The sequence below is a fragment of the Serinus canaria genome, chromosome 4A (assembly GCF_022539315.1).
Source record: "Serinus canaria isolate serCan28SL12 chromosome 4A, serCan2020, whole genome shotgun sequence".
Lineage (NCBI taxonomy): Eukaryota > Metazoa > Chordata > Aves > Passeriformes > Fringillidae > Serinus > Serinus canaria.
The window spans coordinates 14,893,751-14,910,160 of record NC_066318.1 but is presented as its reverse complement, the minus strand read 5'-3'; the positions used below and the strand labels follow the sequence as shown (position 1 = coordinate 14,910,160).

General features: G+C 55.1%; 1 protein-coding gene across 7 annotated transcripts in view; it reads right to left on the bottom strand.

Annotated features, from left to right (window-relative positions):
- DLG3 (discs large MAGUK scaffold protein 3) overlaps positions 1 to 16,136 on the bottom strand; it is a 96,106-nt gene extending 79,970 nt beyond the window's left edge. For 5 of the 7 annotated variants that reach the window (XR_001992263.3, XM_018924542.3, XM_018924545.3 and 2 more), the window contains exons 1-13: positions 9,321 to 9,479; positions 6,649 to 6,797; positions 5,474 to 5,577; positions 5,308 to 5,401; positions 4,987 to 5,046; positions 4,548 to 4,646; positions 4,074 to 4,167; positions 3,523 to 3,668; positions 2,961 to 3,043; positions 2,299 to 2,449; positions 1,550 to 1,765; positions 525 to 676; positions 37 to 184 (exon numbers count right to left, since the gene is read on the bottom strand). Coding sequence is in view for 6 of the 7 variants with exons in the window: in XM_018924542.3 (XP_018780087.2) it covers positions 37 to 184; positions 525 to 676; positions 1,550 to 1,765; positions 2,299 to 2,449; positions 2,961 to 3,043; positions 3,523 to 3,668; positions 4,074 to 4,167; positions 4,548 to 4,646; positions 4,987 to 5,046; positions 5,308 to 5,401; positions 5,474 to 5,577; positions 6,649 to 6,762 (1,461 nt within the window). In the remaining variant the exon portion in view is untranslated. Of the gene's footprint in view, positions 1 to 36; positions 185 to 524; positions 677 to 1,549; positions 1,766 to 2,298; positions 2,450 to 2,960; positions 3,044 to 3,522; positions 3,669 to 4,073; positions 4,168 to 4,547; positions 4,647 to 4,986; positions 5,047 to 5,307; positions 5,402 to 5,473; positions 5,578 to 6,648; positions 6,798 to 9,320; positions 9,480 to 16,049 lie in introns of those variants that run through there. The other 2 variants (XM_018924544.3, XM_018924548.3) reach the window with 2 other exon arrangements.
- Positions 16,137 to 16,410: the final 274 nt, after the last annotated feature.

The window sequence follows — 16,410 nt, the reverse complement described above, 5'->3', positions numbered from 1 at the left end:
GCCTGGGACAGGGTGAAGGATGGAGGGGTCACTTACCAGCAGCCAGATGGGGCGTTTCATATCCTTCAGCACCTGGCAGGCATTCGTGGTGACAGAGCTCACCCCTGAGCACCAGAGCACGGAGAAGAGCCAGGGCTCATTCACCACGTACAGGTTGACAGAGATGTTGTCCTGGCGGTACTGCCTGTGTGGGGACAGGCGTGGTCAGAGTAGCAGACAGCAGGGTGCCACCACACTCTGCACAGCCAGAAGGGGCTGTATATTTGGGATATGATCCAGCATTTGCAGCCACATGGAGCAACTGTCTGGAGATGCAGACCCAGGGCAGATTTGCTGACAGGGCAGAGGACTGCAGCCAGCTCCATCCTCTGCACCAGCCCTGCCTGATAAGGACACTTGTTCACAAGGCACAGTCCTAGCTCTTCCCAAAAGCACACCAGCACTCAGTACCCTCACCTCTGCTGGCCCCTGGGACAGTTCCCAGATCCCCACAGCTCCCAGGTACTTGGACAAAGTGTTCTCACCTGATCTCCTCAGAGCTCATGTCCTGGTAGGGCAGATTGACGTGCAGAACTGGCTCCTTCTCATTCTCGACCCTCTTCCGGCCATAGATGTGCTGGACACCTGGGGCCTGCTGTTTGACATCTTCCCTGAACCCATCTGGAAGCCAGAGGACCTAGGCAAGAGCCAGAGAGCCCGTGCAGAGGAGAGGTGCTCCAGAGAGTTTGCTCTCTTCCAATATTCCCTCGCAGGTCCAGGCCCACTTGGCCTGCTTAGACAGCTGCTTCCTGCCCCCCATCTCCACACTCAGCACTTCCACGAGGATTTCAGCCAGGACAGTCTCCTAAGAGCTTGCCCCAGCCAAGAAATAAGCACAGGTCCTACTGAAGTCAGAAAGCAGTTCCAGCCTAGGAAATCTGCACCAGTTAAGTCCTTTCTGGGTCTTTGAATGGCTCAAAAAGCGAATCCATTTATCCCCAGCTCTGCAGCAAGAAAGCACCTTGGATCACCACTATAGTAAAGTCTTTTCTATGTCCCCTCCTGCTCAGCATTCCCAAAAGGCCAAGCAATGTGATTTGAGTGCTGATTTGTCCCCTGAGGGCAGCACATATCCTGTGCTGCAGGGGGTGGATGAAACATAAAGGGAGCACAGGAAGGTGCAGCAGGAGTCCAAGAGCTGCAGGGAGAGGTGTGGTGGAGTGTGGGGAGGTGAAAGCCTCAGCACTGTACTCCTGCTCATGCTGGCAGTGTTGGTCTCCTCCCTAGCCTGAGTCATTGTTTACACGCCGGGGTGTCCAGTGCTGGGAAACCAAAATATTTGGAGGGGTCTGAAGTATTTGGAGGGGTTTGAAGCTGTAGGCATTAAACCCTAATTATTGGTAACTTTTCCCAGCTAGAGAACCTCACACGTAGGCAGGGCTGCCCAGCAGGGATCACATATGGGGCGTATGGGGTGTCAGGGATGGTCAGTGTGGCTGGCAGGGCACCTCCCACCACGACAGGGGTGTGACAGCAGGGCCTGGCAGGGGTGGGGTGGTGACCAGCTCACCTGCTGTAGCGGGATGCCTGACTGTAAAATCACTCCCAGGGTGACATTGACAAAGTTCTGGTAGTCACTGTGGTTCTCAGGCCGAAGGTCAAACATGATGGAGAGGTTGCTGTGCTTGACTTCCTCTAGAGCCTGTTCCAGGGACGGGATCCTCTGTTCAGCTGCCTCCTGGCGATCATCAGGAGAAAGACTCTGCACAGTGGGAAATGGCCTCCGCTGCAAGGGTGAGAGGGGGGCAGTCATTACAGGCAGCCCAGCTGTCAGCTTCCACATCCCAAACTGGTACCTGTCTCTCTCAGTTTCCTACACTGGCCTCTCCATGTGCTCTCCAGTGCAGACAGGCACAGGGAACCTCCCCATGCACATGCACAGGCACCTGTACTCTTCTCCCCACTAACAACAGAATTCAAGCAGCCCCAATGCCTGTGGGCATTCAAAGCTGCTCAGCAGTAGTTAGTCACCTTTTGGGAAGAGCCTGGCCACAGCTGCCTTCAAGCCCAGGCAGGCTGTGCAGCTCAGAGCAAACATGAGACATCCCCTCTCAAAGCAGCCTCCTTCATGACTCAGCTGAGGAGTCAGAACAAACCCCAGCTTAGGGCATAATTGCACCCAAGGGATTTGTGCATGCTTCTGCACCCTGTCCAGGTGTCTTCTAGGACCAGAAAAGGCTCTGGAGCCCCAGGGCAGGGATAATGCTTCACCCAAAAATGCATCCATTCCTCACCAGCCACCCTAAGGACATTCCTGACCTCCAGAAACCAGGTGCCAGCATCCAGCTGCTGGAGGTCTGTCCAGTTGAAGGCAGTGCTGTTCAGGGCAGCCCTCTCAGGGAACACAGCCTGCACATTGGTGGTCCTGGTGAGCTCCTCGTCATGCATGAGGAATGGGACCCCATCAGCACTGGCAAAGGAGCACAGAGAAAAGCCATGTGTTGGAAGCTGTTTGTCTCCTACCCTGCCCTGGCATTTCTACCCCCTCCCAGCCACCTGGCAGAGTAACCCCCATCCTTATTCTCCTTGGGGCCCTTTACACAAAAATGTGCACCCAGAGACCAAGCCACCAACCAAGTAGTTCCTTGCTCTCTGAAAGGGCTGTCCCAATAGCAGGATTACATGAGATGAACTGGAGCCAGGGTCTGTTTTCCAAGCAGTACCCCTCCCCTGATGGAGCCTCCCTCCCCAGAAGGCAATCTGCATGGGGAGGACGGAAACCCAGTACCTCTCCCAGATCATTGGGACACCAAGCTGGAGCCTGTCCCATACTGGGAAGATGGGAGTGGCGGAGCCCTCTGAACAGGGCTGCCTGCAAATGCAGGCTCCCAATCAGTCCTCCAGGTGTTCTCCAGAATGTCCCCTGTGCGAGGTGACATCCCAGGATACACAGCCCCCTTCCTCCCTCTGAGCCCCTTTACCTCACCATGACGTCTGTCTCAAAGACTTGCACATCACAGTCCACTGCCTTGCGCACTGACATGAGGGTGTTCTCGGGGGCCAGCTGGAAAAAGGAATGGTGTTAGTGCAGGGAGCAGGGCAGGATGGGGCAGGGGGCAGGCACTCATCCTGCCTGGATGCACCCAGCAGCTTGGCTGGGCTCTAGGGCAGCCGCAATGAGCCTGGGGTGACCTGGGCATTGTGGGGGGGTGGAAAAGGACTGGGAGTAGACAGCCAAAGCCTGCCTTGTCCCTGCTCCCCAGCCCACACTACACAGTCAGCCTTTCTGCTGGGAGTTGCACCTGGTCCAGCAGTGCTCAGGCAGCAGCTCTGTACTGCAGCTGCTGCATCCCCTCCTCACCCTGTGCTCACCCACCCTCCAAGCCTGAGCTGCCCTGGCTGTGGTGGGGATACCACTGTTCTGGGCTGGCCACAGCTTGTGGCCACAAGGATCTGTGCCCCACAGCCAGGCACAGCCTGGCTTTTCCTAGTGGAGCAGCCTGCCCATCCACCCTGACCACTGGCAGGGTGCTGGTCACTCACCATTGGTGCTCCTCGATGGCCAACTAGGGCTGGCTTGGGAGGCAGCTGGTTCTCCTCCATGATGCAAGGGGAGGTGATTCCCAAGGGAGCCAGGTAGAGTGCAATCATTGCTGCACAGTACACAAGCAGCACAAACACCCTGAGACCTGCAGGTACAGACAGAACTTATAGGGGATGAGGGACAGAGGAAGTATTTTGCAGGTCACTAGGAATAAGCCAAGGCATTAACCTGTGTTGCCCTAGGTCAAACCTTGCACCCTCAGCCTCAGGAACACTGTGGATTTATTCCTGGCCCTTGCCCAACTCAGCACTTCTGCAGCACTCTGCCACCTGCAGCCCTCCTTCAGCTGCAAAGCAGGGAGGGCTGAAGCTGCAGCAAGGGCTGGTCATGAGAAACCACCAAGAGCAGGCGTTACTGCCACACTGGAGACCTGTTCCCACTACTGCACTGCTGCTCCCTGAGCACCACTCTGTCAGCAGTGCTGCTCAGCTGGGTGGCAGGACACAGGGCACCAGCCAAGGTGACAAGTGCAGAGCTCGGAGGGGGTTACCTGTGTGGCGGGTGCGGTAGATGAAGCTGGCCAGGGGCCAGGCAAGGAGCGTCATTCCCCCCACAGCTCCAATGTGCAGGAAGGGACCTGTTGCCTGGGGAGGCAAAAAACCACAGGTGTCAGCCAGCACCAGTGCCTGTCCCCAAAATACACATGCCCCAATGCCAGGGATCTGCCCCTGAAGCCAGTACTGCTGGAAGATCCACAGTGGGAGGGAGGGACAGGCTCTTGGGGGACATAACAGACTCCCTGCTCTGGTCCAGCCACCATTCATCAGTCTGGTGGCAGCTGCTCCAGGCAGGACTGCAGGGGCAGAAGAAGCACCTTGCCTGGCCAGGCAGCAGAAGTCAAAGGCAGGAATTCACCCCCAGTGCACACAGCCATGCTGGGGGCTTCAGTCAGCACCCTTGAGCTCAAGCCCACAGGTCAGGCTCTGGGTACAGCAGGGGAGTCCCTGCTATCGAGGTGACTCACCTGCAGGGAGATCCATGCACTTTTCCACTCCTCTGCCCACTTTATTCCCAGCCCTGTGAAGGCTGCAGCCACCACCAGGGCAGTCAGGATCAGCAGGATCTGTGGGGCACACACAGGGCAGTTAGGGGAGCACACAGCATCTTGCAGGCCAGGAAGAGTCCTCCTCATCCCTTCCTTATGAATCCTTGCAAGCCCTGATACCCCACTTTCCCCATCTGGGTTTGCAGCTGAGTTCTGTGCTCCATGCTCTGAGCACTGGGAATAATCCCATCCCAGAGACATGTGGCTGAGGAACTGACAGCTGCAGCCCTGGTCAGCAGGGACACACAGCCACTCTGTGGGGTCACAGCAGCCATACACAACCCCAGCAGGCTGGTCCCAGCTTCTGAAGGTGCAAGGGCAGCCAGGGCTGGCACCATCTCCCTGCACCCTCTCTCACCTTGTGCACCCAGTGTAGCTTCAAGGGCTGGCCACAGAGCTGCAAGCACAAAGCGAGGACCTGCAAGGGCAAGGAGCTGTCTGACTGGGCTGTAACCCACACCTCACCCCTCACAGGGCACAGGACTCAGCCACAGAAGCTCAGGGCTCCTGGCACAGGCAGGGGCTCTGCCTGTGCTCAGGCTGACCTGGCTCCATACACTGCAGGCTCCTCTCAGCTCAGGGCAGCCTGTGCTCAGCACAGCCCCTCTCCCCCAGCTCAGGGCAGCCTGAGCACAGCACAGCCCCTCTCCCCCAGCCCAGCGGGGTCAGGAGGGCTCACCAGCAGCACAGACGAGTAGCTGATCAGCACAGCCGTAGCTATGAGCAGGACCAGGGACCAGTCTAGCCACAGCTTGCTCTGCCTGTAGATGAATCTGCCAGCAAAGGGGAAGGTCAGAGGGGCAGGGGTGAGGTGGAGAACAAGGCTGGATGTAGATCCTACTCACTCATTGAAGTTGTGGAAATCATTGAGGATGATGATAGCGAAGTAGAGCCACACCAGGGTAAAGAGGAAGACGCAGAAGAGGAAAAGGAACCAGCTGCAGTCATACTGAAAGCCAGAGATGAGAGTTATACACATACCCTCATGGCACCTAGCCCCCAGGCAGGATGCTGAGACCCTGGGTATCACCCAGCCAGCAGCAGGGAGCACAGGGGCTCACAGCAGGCAGTGGCCCGGGGGTCCAGGCACTCAGCTGTGCCATGGACAGGGACCAGAGCCACCCTGGCTGGCTCTTTTGGCTGGACCCATGGTACAGAAAGATGGATCAGCATGTCCCACAGCAAACTAAAAACTGCCTCTGCCAGGCTGGGGAGGATGGCTGCTGTGGCAAAACTGCCTCCTATCCCATGCAGCACTCCATGGGAACAGGCTGGGACTTTGGACATAAGAAGGGGTGGGGAGCCAGGTCCCATTCCCTTCTAGCTGCATTATCTGTGAGCTGGGCAGAGAGCAGTGCAGGGCCTCAGAACTGCCCTTGGACTGGTGAATCTGCAGGCTGGGTCCAGCTACATTGCCCACAGTCACTAGTGCCACGTGTGTGGGGGAGGTGAGGGGTGCCACAGCTGCCAGAGGGACACCTAGCAACCCAGACTTATTTGTACATTCCAGGCAAGACAGGACAAGCCGCAGCAGAGCCACACCCATGGGAGTCGGAGACCTCAGAGGATCCCAGGGCCTCACAACTCCCAGGTTACAAATTGCTGGGGACACCCTCCTGCTGGGGCCACACCCAGCCCAGGAACTGTGTCTCCCACGTGCCTGGCCAGGTGCCCCAGGACCTGCTTGCCAGCTCAGCCCTAGGGCTCTGCTCTGCCCCAGGCACGTGCAAGCCCCACTGCAGAGCACACTAATGCTGCTCTACCCCTCTTGTCACCCAGCAGGAACACAGCTCACCCTCTTACTGCTCCAGGCCAGGGCAGGTCCTGGACAGTGAGGGTGCCAGGCAGCACCCCAGCTTTCCTGGGACTTGGCCCTGGCAAGCAGGAACAGCAGCAAGAGGTCAGCAGCTCAGTGTGTGGGCTGAACATCCCAGCCAGAACCCTTCCCCACCCCAGCCAGCACTCTGAGACTCCCACAAAGGGGCTGGCAAGCCCCAGCTCAGCATCACTCAGGTATCACCTTGGTGGTTCTCAGGCCCTTCCTCTTCTCCTTCTTGGCAGTGATCCACTGGCAGCTGTAGGGGCAGAGCAGGCAGGTGGCACAGGCAGAGCAGCAACCAGGGGGGTCTGCCATAGCAGCAGACTGTCCCAGAGCCAAGGTCAGGTGTCCTGTGGGAGATACACAGTGTGTTGGCACAGACCTCCCAGCACAATGCCCCCATCCCGTGGGGATGAAGCACTGAAGCATTTTATGTGCAGGTACCCTGGCAGGTGGCCCGGAGTGCTGGGACATAGTGGGGCTGCTGGTTGTATCCCCAGGCATGGCATGGTGCCAGGAGAAGAAGCAGCTCAGGGTGCAGCCCAACCTGTTCAGCAGGCTGTGCTGGGACCCTTCACCCGACAAGCTGGAACAAGCCTGGAGCTGGCAGGGAGCAGGGCCTGCTCCCCAGCCCAGGGTTCAGCACTCTGCCTGGAAGCCAGGACCACTGTGCAGGCTCCAGGGGCAAGCAGCCTAGCAAGCTTGACTGCACCCCTACACCCAGGCTTCCTCACCTGCAAGGACTGTCCAGTGCCATGCCATGGCCTGGGAAATTCCTGTTCTGATCCCTAGGTGCAGGTCCTTGCTACTGCAGCACCATCCTGGCAGCCCCTGAGCTCAACCTGCACACCAAGGAATCCCAGGTGTGGCTGGAGGAGCTGCAGCTGAGCAGGCTCTGGATGGCTTTGGTCCAAGTGCTTGTGGGGGAGCCCATTTCTACAGTCACAGAGATCCAGGCTGAGTGCAGGGCCACCACTGAGTTCCCAAGGCTGGCAAGGTGTCAGAGCCAGGATGCTTTGCTGTGATCCCCAGATTCCTGGTGCTTGGCCAGAAGAAGCAGGGAGCCCAAAACAAGATCTTCCTCTATCCATCCAGAGAAATCCCATCTTTACTATTGCTTGTGCTGCTGCGGAGCTGCTCCTCCTCACCCCAACCTCCCCAGCAGGCCAGGCTCACTATGCAACACTATCACCCTGCAGATTAAGCCTGGCTCTCATTTCACTGTGACCACTGAACCAGGCATGAGAGCCAGCTGACCACATCCTCCCAGCCACATCCTCTCCAATGCTGGAGTGCCTCACAGAGCTGTATCCCATTCCAGTCTGGGCTGTGGAGAGAGGGAGCAGAGCTAGCCCAGCTCCTTCCTGGCCCAGCCAGCCAGATCACAGCAGCTCTGCCATGCCCTAGCTGTGGCCAAGGTCAGCCTGGTCTGCCCCTGGAACAGGGCAGCACCCCAGCCCATCACCTTGCTCCTAAATACCTCCCCATGGGGGTCTCCAGGGCCAGGGTGCAGAGCCTGCCCCAGCACCCACACGGAGCACAGGGTCACACACAGGCAGGCAGCACCCCGAGAGCAGGACCCCATCCCTGGCCAGGCAGCTTCTGCAGGCTGGGGGATGTCAGGGGCTGCCATCAGCAGGTCCAGCCAGCCGAGGCACAGAGGATGATGAGCAGCAAAACTGAGTCCCACATCTGCTGCCCCCTCCACCTTCTAGGCACCAGACCAGCAGCTGTGGCCTGCTCAGTGATGGCACTGACAGAGTCAGCCTTAACACAAGCACAGGAAGCCATAGGTCCAGGTATTTCCCTTCCTGATGCCCAGGGGCTCTGGCTGCAGGCTCATACCCGTTGTCACCAGAAGCAGAGTCACCACTTCCACCAGGGACCATGGGCTCAGCTAGCCTCCACTTGGAGTCACCCTGTCCCCTGTCACTGCTCACATGGGCAGAGCACTGGTGTCAGCAGCTCCTGGCAGGCTCCCACGCAGGGTACACAGTACAGGAGGAGTGGCTGTGGGCACCAGCTGCAGCTCAGCTGCTCCAAAGGACTGCTACTGCCAACACTGGAGCTTGGCAGAGAGTGGCACAGGACTGGTCACAAATCTGCCCCAGTGGTGCTGTCTGGAGGGTTTGGAGGGGAAATACCACCCTGTTCTCCAGCTCATAGTGCAACTGCAGCAGCATCAGTGGTTATGGCAGGGCACACATCCCAGACAGAGCAGGGATAGGCACACAACAGACCCTGCTCAGCTTCTGCTCCAGCTCCAGTGGGAGACCAGCAGAGTGGAAGCTGGGACTCCATCAGGGCTAGAAGGACCCTCCTTTAGCTCCCACCCAACAACACCCACTGCACACTCAGCCCTTGTGTGCGAGGCACAGGGTATCTGAAGGGCTGACAAACACATTGCCACAGTCACCGACACGGCAGTGTGTGCTGGTAGCCTCCCAAGTACCTCTGTGCTAGCACAGGACAACCTGGTAGCCATATGCAGATCGAGATTCCCTTGTCCTGGAGGAGTGAGCTGAGCCAGCCCAGGCTGTGTGCCACCGGGCAGGTCAGCAGGAGCTGGTGCCTAACCCCGCTGCTCCCTTTCCTCGTAGGACGGAGGACAGAACACGGGCTCAGCATGGACCACAGGGTGACCCCAAAACAGCAAGAACAGCACAGCCTGGTCCAGATCCCCCACTCTCAGTCTCATGCCCGGGCAGCAAGTCCTGCGCTCCCCGTTCCTGCTCTCCAGAGCGTGGGAACAACACGGGCAACCCCCTGCCTTCCCCCCTCAGCTTCCCGGGACAGTCACACCCTCCCCGTGCCGCCCTGCCAGCCCAGGACAGCATCCCCAGGGCCGGGGCAGCCGCCCCGGGACCAAGTACCTGCTCCCCGCGGATGTCGGGCTCCCGCAGCTGGGCCAGGTGAGCGCGGGGCTGGGCTCTCCCCGGCCCATGCGTGCCAGCACTCGGCTCCCGCTGCGCTCACACCCTCCTGGGTGTGCCCGGGCCCGGCAGGTCCACACAGGCCGGCAGAGGCGGGCAGACTGCGAGCCGAGCGGAGCGGGGGGCCGGGCTGGGGTCAGGGCGGGCCCCGAGGCAGGCGCGGGGAGAGGGGGAAGGGGCCCCGGGGCCGTCACGCGTCGCGGCGCAGCGGAGTTTGCAGGCAGGCCACGTCCAGGCAGAGCGAGACTCCGGGGAGAGCTCCCGGGAGATGGAGGCAGAGCTTCGTGCATCGCCGCGCCTTTGAGAGAGGGACTGTGGGAGCCCCTCGGACAAAAGGGGACTTTTCTCTTCCCGGCAGAGGAAGCCTGAACAGACACAGCCCAGGTCACCGCGGCTGGCCCGGCGGACACACCGGGGCGCACTTTGAAGGCAGAAGCACAGAAGTAAAAGTGCTTTTCTTGCCTTGAGCCGAGAGAAATCCTTCCGAATGAGTGCATCTGAACTTTGCTAAAGCAGCAGATGAAAAGAGGCTCCAGATAGGCCTGATGCCACCTGGAGATGGATGGGCTGATGCTTTCCATCTCCCCCCACCCGGGGCACAGCACAGCTGTGTCCCCCCCACCCTCTGCTCCTAGTGAGCCAGGATGCACGATGGGCACTCAGAGTTTTCTGCGTCACTGAATTGATCCGTCCTTGCCTGTGATCTCAGGGGACCCTTCTGAGCTTCTGCCACTTGCAGAGGACCTGAGAAAGCTGATTTACAGGAAGGTGATGGCATTCTGCAGTGACATAGCAACTGCCAATTTAGGCAGAAGCCTCAGCGCTCAGCCCTCGGCTGATCTTGTTCTACGCTACTTGTTAACAGCTTCGGTACAACTCCTTGGGCAGCTCCGTGGAATGTGCTGATTAAGGCCTTATCAGTGGAGGGTCTGGGGCACTGCAGGAGGGCTTATGCAGGAACACCCATTGCCTCTGCACCCAGAGGAGTAAGCTGAAAGCATTGCAATGGCCAGGAATATCCCCCAGACAAGCAAGCAGCCCTGCACGCCCAGATTTTGTCCGATGTGAGCAGTTTGGCAGTGAGGTTCTCCTCCCGCATCCATGTGCGCTGCTGACTCTGACACAGACCAGTCGCGCTGCTACACAAAGGGCAAAGCTGTAGGCACGAGTCGTCCCAGGGGATCTGCACCCCAGCAAAGTCCCTGGGATGCAGAGAGCCCGTTTTATGGGGAGAAGGTTGGCTGTCAGGGATGGTATTGCAGGTTTTGAGGACATGAATTAGGGAGCACTGAAAGTGAGGTGAAGGATCACTCAAGCCGAGAAACACCTTAGGCAGCATGAAGGGGAAACCCGAGCATGAATAAAGAGACCAAGGAGGTACTGGAGGAAGGGAGGTTGCAGCAGAGCTCCGGGAGATCAAAAATTTTAGTGGTGTGAGACAAAGCTTATGGAAGAGGCACCTCGGGCAGACAGAGCAGCGGGACAGGCGGCTCCCCTGGCCCCCGTCTGACCGCGCCGGGATGGAGCGCATTTCTCGGGGCAGCCGAGCCGCTCTCGCCCGGCGCTGCCGAGGGAGCCCCGTTCCCGGGGGAGCCGAGCCGCTCCCGCCCGGCGCTGCCGCGGGAGCCCCGGCCCCGGGTGATCCGAGCCGCTCCCGCCCAGCGCTGCCGAGGGAGCCCCAGTCCCGGGTGATCCGAGCCGCTCCCGCCCAGCGCTGCCGAGGGACCCCCGGCCCCGGGTGATCTGAGCCGCTCCCGCCCAGCGCTGCCGAGGGAGCCCCAGTCCCGGGTGATCCGAGCCGCTCTCGCCCGGCGCTGCCGAGGGAGCCCCGGCCCCGGGTGATCCGAGCCGCTCTCGCCCGGCGCTGCCGAGGGAGCCCCGTTCCCGGGGGAGCCGAGCCGCTCCCGCCCGGCGCTGCCGCGGGAGCCCCGTTCCCGGGGGAGCCGGGCGCGCCTGCAGCGCCGCCTCTGCCCACGCGAGGGCAGCAGCGAAGGCCTTCTCGCCCGGCACGGGGCTGAGGGGGCGAGAGCGGCGCTGGGGCCGAGCGGAGCCGTGTCCTAATCCCCCACGGGAGGCAGCCCTGCTGGGCCCGGGCAGTGGCCTCAGCGCTGCCTGTGAGGGCCGAGAGCCATGCTGGCTACTGCCAGAGCCTTGCCGGCACTGCCGCTGCCTGGCCGCCAGACGGCGACCTCGGCCTGCGCTGCTGCTGCGGGAGTGCCTGAGGCTCGGCCTGTGCGAAAGGGCAGAGCTGAGCCCGGAGGTGTGACCCAAACGACAGGGCTGTGACCGAAAGGACAGGGCTGACCCCGGAGGTGTGACCCAAACGACAGGGCTGTGACCGAAAGGACAGGGCTGACCGCGGAGGTGTGACCCAAACGACAGGGCTGTGACCGAAAGGACAGGGCTGAACCGGGGGTGTGACCCAAACGACAGGGCTGTGACCGAAAGGACAGGGCTGAGCCCGGAGGTGTGACCCAAAGGAGAGGGCTGTGACCCAAAGGAGAGGGCTGAGTTTATGGGTGTGACCCAAAGGACAGGGCTAAGCCCACAGGTGCCACCCAAAGGACAGGGCTGAACCGGGGGTGTGACCCAAAGGACAGGGCTGAGTTTATGGGTGTGACCCAAAGGACAGGGCTGAGCCCAGGGATGCCACCCAAAGGACAAAGCCGAGCTCAGATTTGATACCCAGAGGACAGAGCTCAGCTCGGGGCTGCAACACCGAGTAAGCAGACTGACATAAACACGGGCATCATCGACATGCCTGCCAGCTGAGACTGATCTCCAGGAGCCAAGTTGCAGGTGAACAGTAAAGCTAACAACCAGAGTGCAAAATCAAGCTGGTTTGGCTCGACCTGTCTCACTATGAAGTCAGAGGCATCAGAATTGGGAAAAAGACAGAAAATTATGTTCCTGTCAACACAGTTGGATGAGCTCAGGTACAACATCAAGTGTTGCATTGATGTAAATAGAGTTTGTGTCCTGCCTTCACTTGAGAAGGTACATCTGTGAGTGTTCTTTTAGATTATGGCAAACTGATAAAAACATGGAGAGGAATGATCTAAACAAGCAGAAAGAGTTATGTTGTTGTATCACAGAGCAGATGAATTATCTCCCTAGACTCTAAACTTGGTGGGTAGAACAGGTATTTTCAGCACATGTGAGTGACTTAACAGCTTCCTGTTAGGTTCCTGTTTGTCCACTGAGCTGGTCACAAACTAGTTTTTTCAGCAAAAAAAGGCAAGCCATCATTTCAGTTACTTTTGGTACTGCACACATCTATACAAATGAAGTCTACAATAAATATTCCTTTTGAAGATGGACTGTTTTAGGGAATGTTTTCCCTTCCCATAATCTCTTATAGGACCAGGAATAAAAGGAGAAGGCAATACATGTTTGTGTAACATGATTTCACACTCTTTCAGCTTGTAATAGACAACAAAAACTCAGCATTTCACCTTTTCTCTGCTGTTAACACTTAAAAAGCCAGTGACACAGACTGCTTCCACCTCAGCTAGTAGCAGATGTACATAAACTGATAGACCAAGGCAATGATTTCCATCATTATTCTAAAGTCAATCTACAGTAATATAGATTTTGCTACATATTGAAGGTGTTCTGCATAGGCACATAAAGAAATTAAGATGTTTGAAAGAACTAATCACACAATAAACTGCCTGCTTAAGGGGAGGGTGTATGATCATGGCAGTAGTCTCATTTTTTTTCCTAAAGGCCAGAAGCTTATAAAGAATTAAAGACTGTGGTGAGCAAGCTTTGAATCAGATTTTTTTTTTTTCCTCCAGAAGTGGGTTTAGTTAAGGAGATCAGGAATGCAGATTGTGAGAGTATTATTCATTTAGAGGAAAAAAACCTCTGTGGATGACTGTACTTATTTCAGCTCTTATCACAGAGTTTGTATGATACAAGGCAAATCACTTGACCCAAACTTTTCATGGGTGGTCCTTAAAGGTTTAATTTCCTGTGTACTTGAAAACAGCATGGAGCAGATTTTCAGGAGTGCTAATCACTAACTGTTGTAATTGAGATGAGTGATAGGAGCCCTGAGGATCAAATACTAAGGAGTGTTAAGAGTTCAAGCCACAGGGTAACAGCAAATCCCAGCTTGGGCACTGCACCAGTGCAGTGTTTAGCCCCACTGTTTTGGTAGGAATCCAACACCTCTCAAGGGTTTATGGAGACTTATTAAGGTACAGAGAACACAAGACACAGTAGATCATAGAATGGCCTGATTTGGAAGTGACCTTAAAGACCATCCAGTTCCAACCCTCCTGCCAGGGGCAGGGACACCTTCCCCTAGACCAGGTTGCTCAGAGCCCCATCTACCCTGACAAGTTCTTCCAGGGATGGGGCAGCCACAGCTTCTCTGGGCAACCTGCCAGTGAAGAAACCACCACCCTTACAGTGAAGAAATTCTTCCTGATATCTAATCTGAACCTGCTGTCTTTCAGTCTGAAGCCATTTGCCCCGGTCCAGGCACTCCAGGATCTTGTGAAAAGCCCTTCTCTATGTTTCTTATGGGCTCCCTTCAGGTACTGGAAAGCCACAATAAGGTCACCCAGATGGCTTCTTTTCTCTAGGCTGAGCAATCCCAATTCTCTCAGCCTTTCCTCCTGGGAAAGGTGTTCCATCCCTCCAATCAACTTGGTGGCTTCCTCTGGACTCGCTCCAACAGCTCCATGTCCTTCCTGTACTGAGCACCCCAGAGCTGGAGGCAGCCCTGCAGGTGGGGTCTGAACAGAGGAGCAGAGGAGCAGAACCCACTCCTTCCCTCCCTCCCCTGCTGCCCACAGGGCTTTTGCTGCAGCCCAGGACATTCTTGGCTTTCTGGGCTGTGAGTGCACATGGCTGGGTCCTGTCCAGCATCTCATCCCCCAGCATCCCTGAGTACTTCTTGTCAGGATAAGCAACAGTTAAAATGGTCAATAAATTTTATACTGCAAAATATAGTTCAGAAATAATTTTTAGGCAGAGTGCCATGTCAAATCTAAAGAGAAAAAAATAATTCAAACAGGCAACTCCTGCTTTCATTAAAAGAAAAAAATCAGTTATCAGATTCTGATAGTTATACCTTGTAACACATGCCATACTTCATTCATGATTTCAAGGACCAAAACATTTGGTTTTCTTCACATGCAGCTCTTTCTTTCTGGAACTTGAGCTAGTTTAGAGTTTGAAGATGTTTATCATTTGTCATTTCCTAATTGCGTTATTGCATACTTAATAGAAGTCACAGAATAACAAACTTGGCAAATCTTAAGTATTAAATTTAGGACGCAGCAGAAGGTATGCTCACAGGCTATACTTGCATGCAATATTGCATCTTAACTACATATCTTTGTGTTTTGTGTAATCTATACAAAGGAAGTCAACTAATTTAATTACAGCACAACTGTTTTTTCTGGTAAGTCCATTTCCTTTATATGGATAATTAACTTTACTGGAAGTTAAATTGTAGGCATAAATTACTGAATGTGGCAACACTGATATTCTGTAGATCTGGTTTCACCTGCTCTGCATGGAAAAGCACTTGACCAGTGGTTTATGTTATTTTCTGATCAATATTTGCGGTTTTTTTTCCAGGAAAAAATATAATATTTACTCTGTCAATAAAACAGCTTATGTGCCACTTACTGCCATTGCTTTGTTACAAAACCATTTGTAGGTAGGGTTTTTAATGCTTGCTTACTTACTAACTTTTAAGACATACCATTATTTTTGCACTGGGATAAGCCTTTACTGTGGAGTGTTTTTTCCTGCCACACATCTAATTTCTGCTCAGAGTTATAGTTACTGTAGAACAGCATTTTCCCCCCTTTCAGCATGTAAAAGCAGCTGCAAGATCACTGTGTTAGGTCATGCTGTGGAACACAAAATTGATTTGTTGCTTGAGCTGCCTTTCTCTCCTTATGGTTTCAGAAGCCTCCCATGAAGTCATTACCACTCACTGATGTTACTGTGAAGCCACAAACTTTGTTACAGCTTTAGGGGGGACTCAGCAGCTGTCTGAATAAAACCCTGCAGCAGCATTTGTGACAGAAGTGAGCTGAAGGGTTTCACAAAGAGTTCAGCTCTCAAGCTATAAGGAGGACCTGTTAGGATACAGCCCAAGCTACAGAATGCCTTAGTTACTTACTCTGCATTAAACTATTGTCACAGACCCTGCTAGAGGTCAGTCCTTGCCCAAGGAGTGGCCCTTCAGATCCCCTATGAGCCTTACCACTCATGGGATTCCATCCTCTCTGCAAATCCAGGCACAGAGCACAAAGCCCTCTCACACACTTATTCTACTATCACTTGTTCTCAGCAAGCTCATTTGAGGGTAAGCAACAGTTCTGTGAGTCACAATGTGCTGCAGTCATTAATACTCCCACTGTACTTGCAGTGCTACTGTGCTTTTTCTCTTAATATCCATAAGCTGTTGTTATTAGACAGCTTTGGAGGGCTATTAGAGCCTGTCCTGCAGCCTTTAGAGAAACAATTAATTACATTGGATGCTTCTATAAAAGCTAATTCCTCACACATGTAGCTACATTCTCTGCTTTACAGTAACTGCAAACAACTAAATTAACACTAAAGCTGAAAAAAACCTCCAAAGATAACCATAAAAAGAAGCCCTTAGATAAAGAAAAGGCCCAAAATAGTGCCACTTACCAGGCAGAAGGAACTTGTTGTTTCACACTCTCTACTGTATGGAAGCAACAGCTGTTTGCCATTGCCAAATTTATAGGAGCAGCCTCCAGAAGTGTGCTAAGGGTGGGTTTATATAAGGGCCCTGACTAGGGAGTGGCCAGCAATGTGGTGGAGTTGTGGGATGCGTATGACCTTAGGTGGTTGGTGGTGTAGCTGTGTCATAGTGAAGTCAATATGTACTGTTGCTAAAAGAGAGGTAGTTCTTTTTTATAAAGCTAATACTTTGGGTCTAGAACTTGGTTAAGTGTTATTTATCTACTTCAAGTATAATTTCCTTGCTGCTTTTATTAATGATTTATTGTCTTGTACCTGCTTAAGGTCT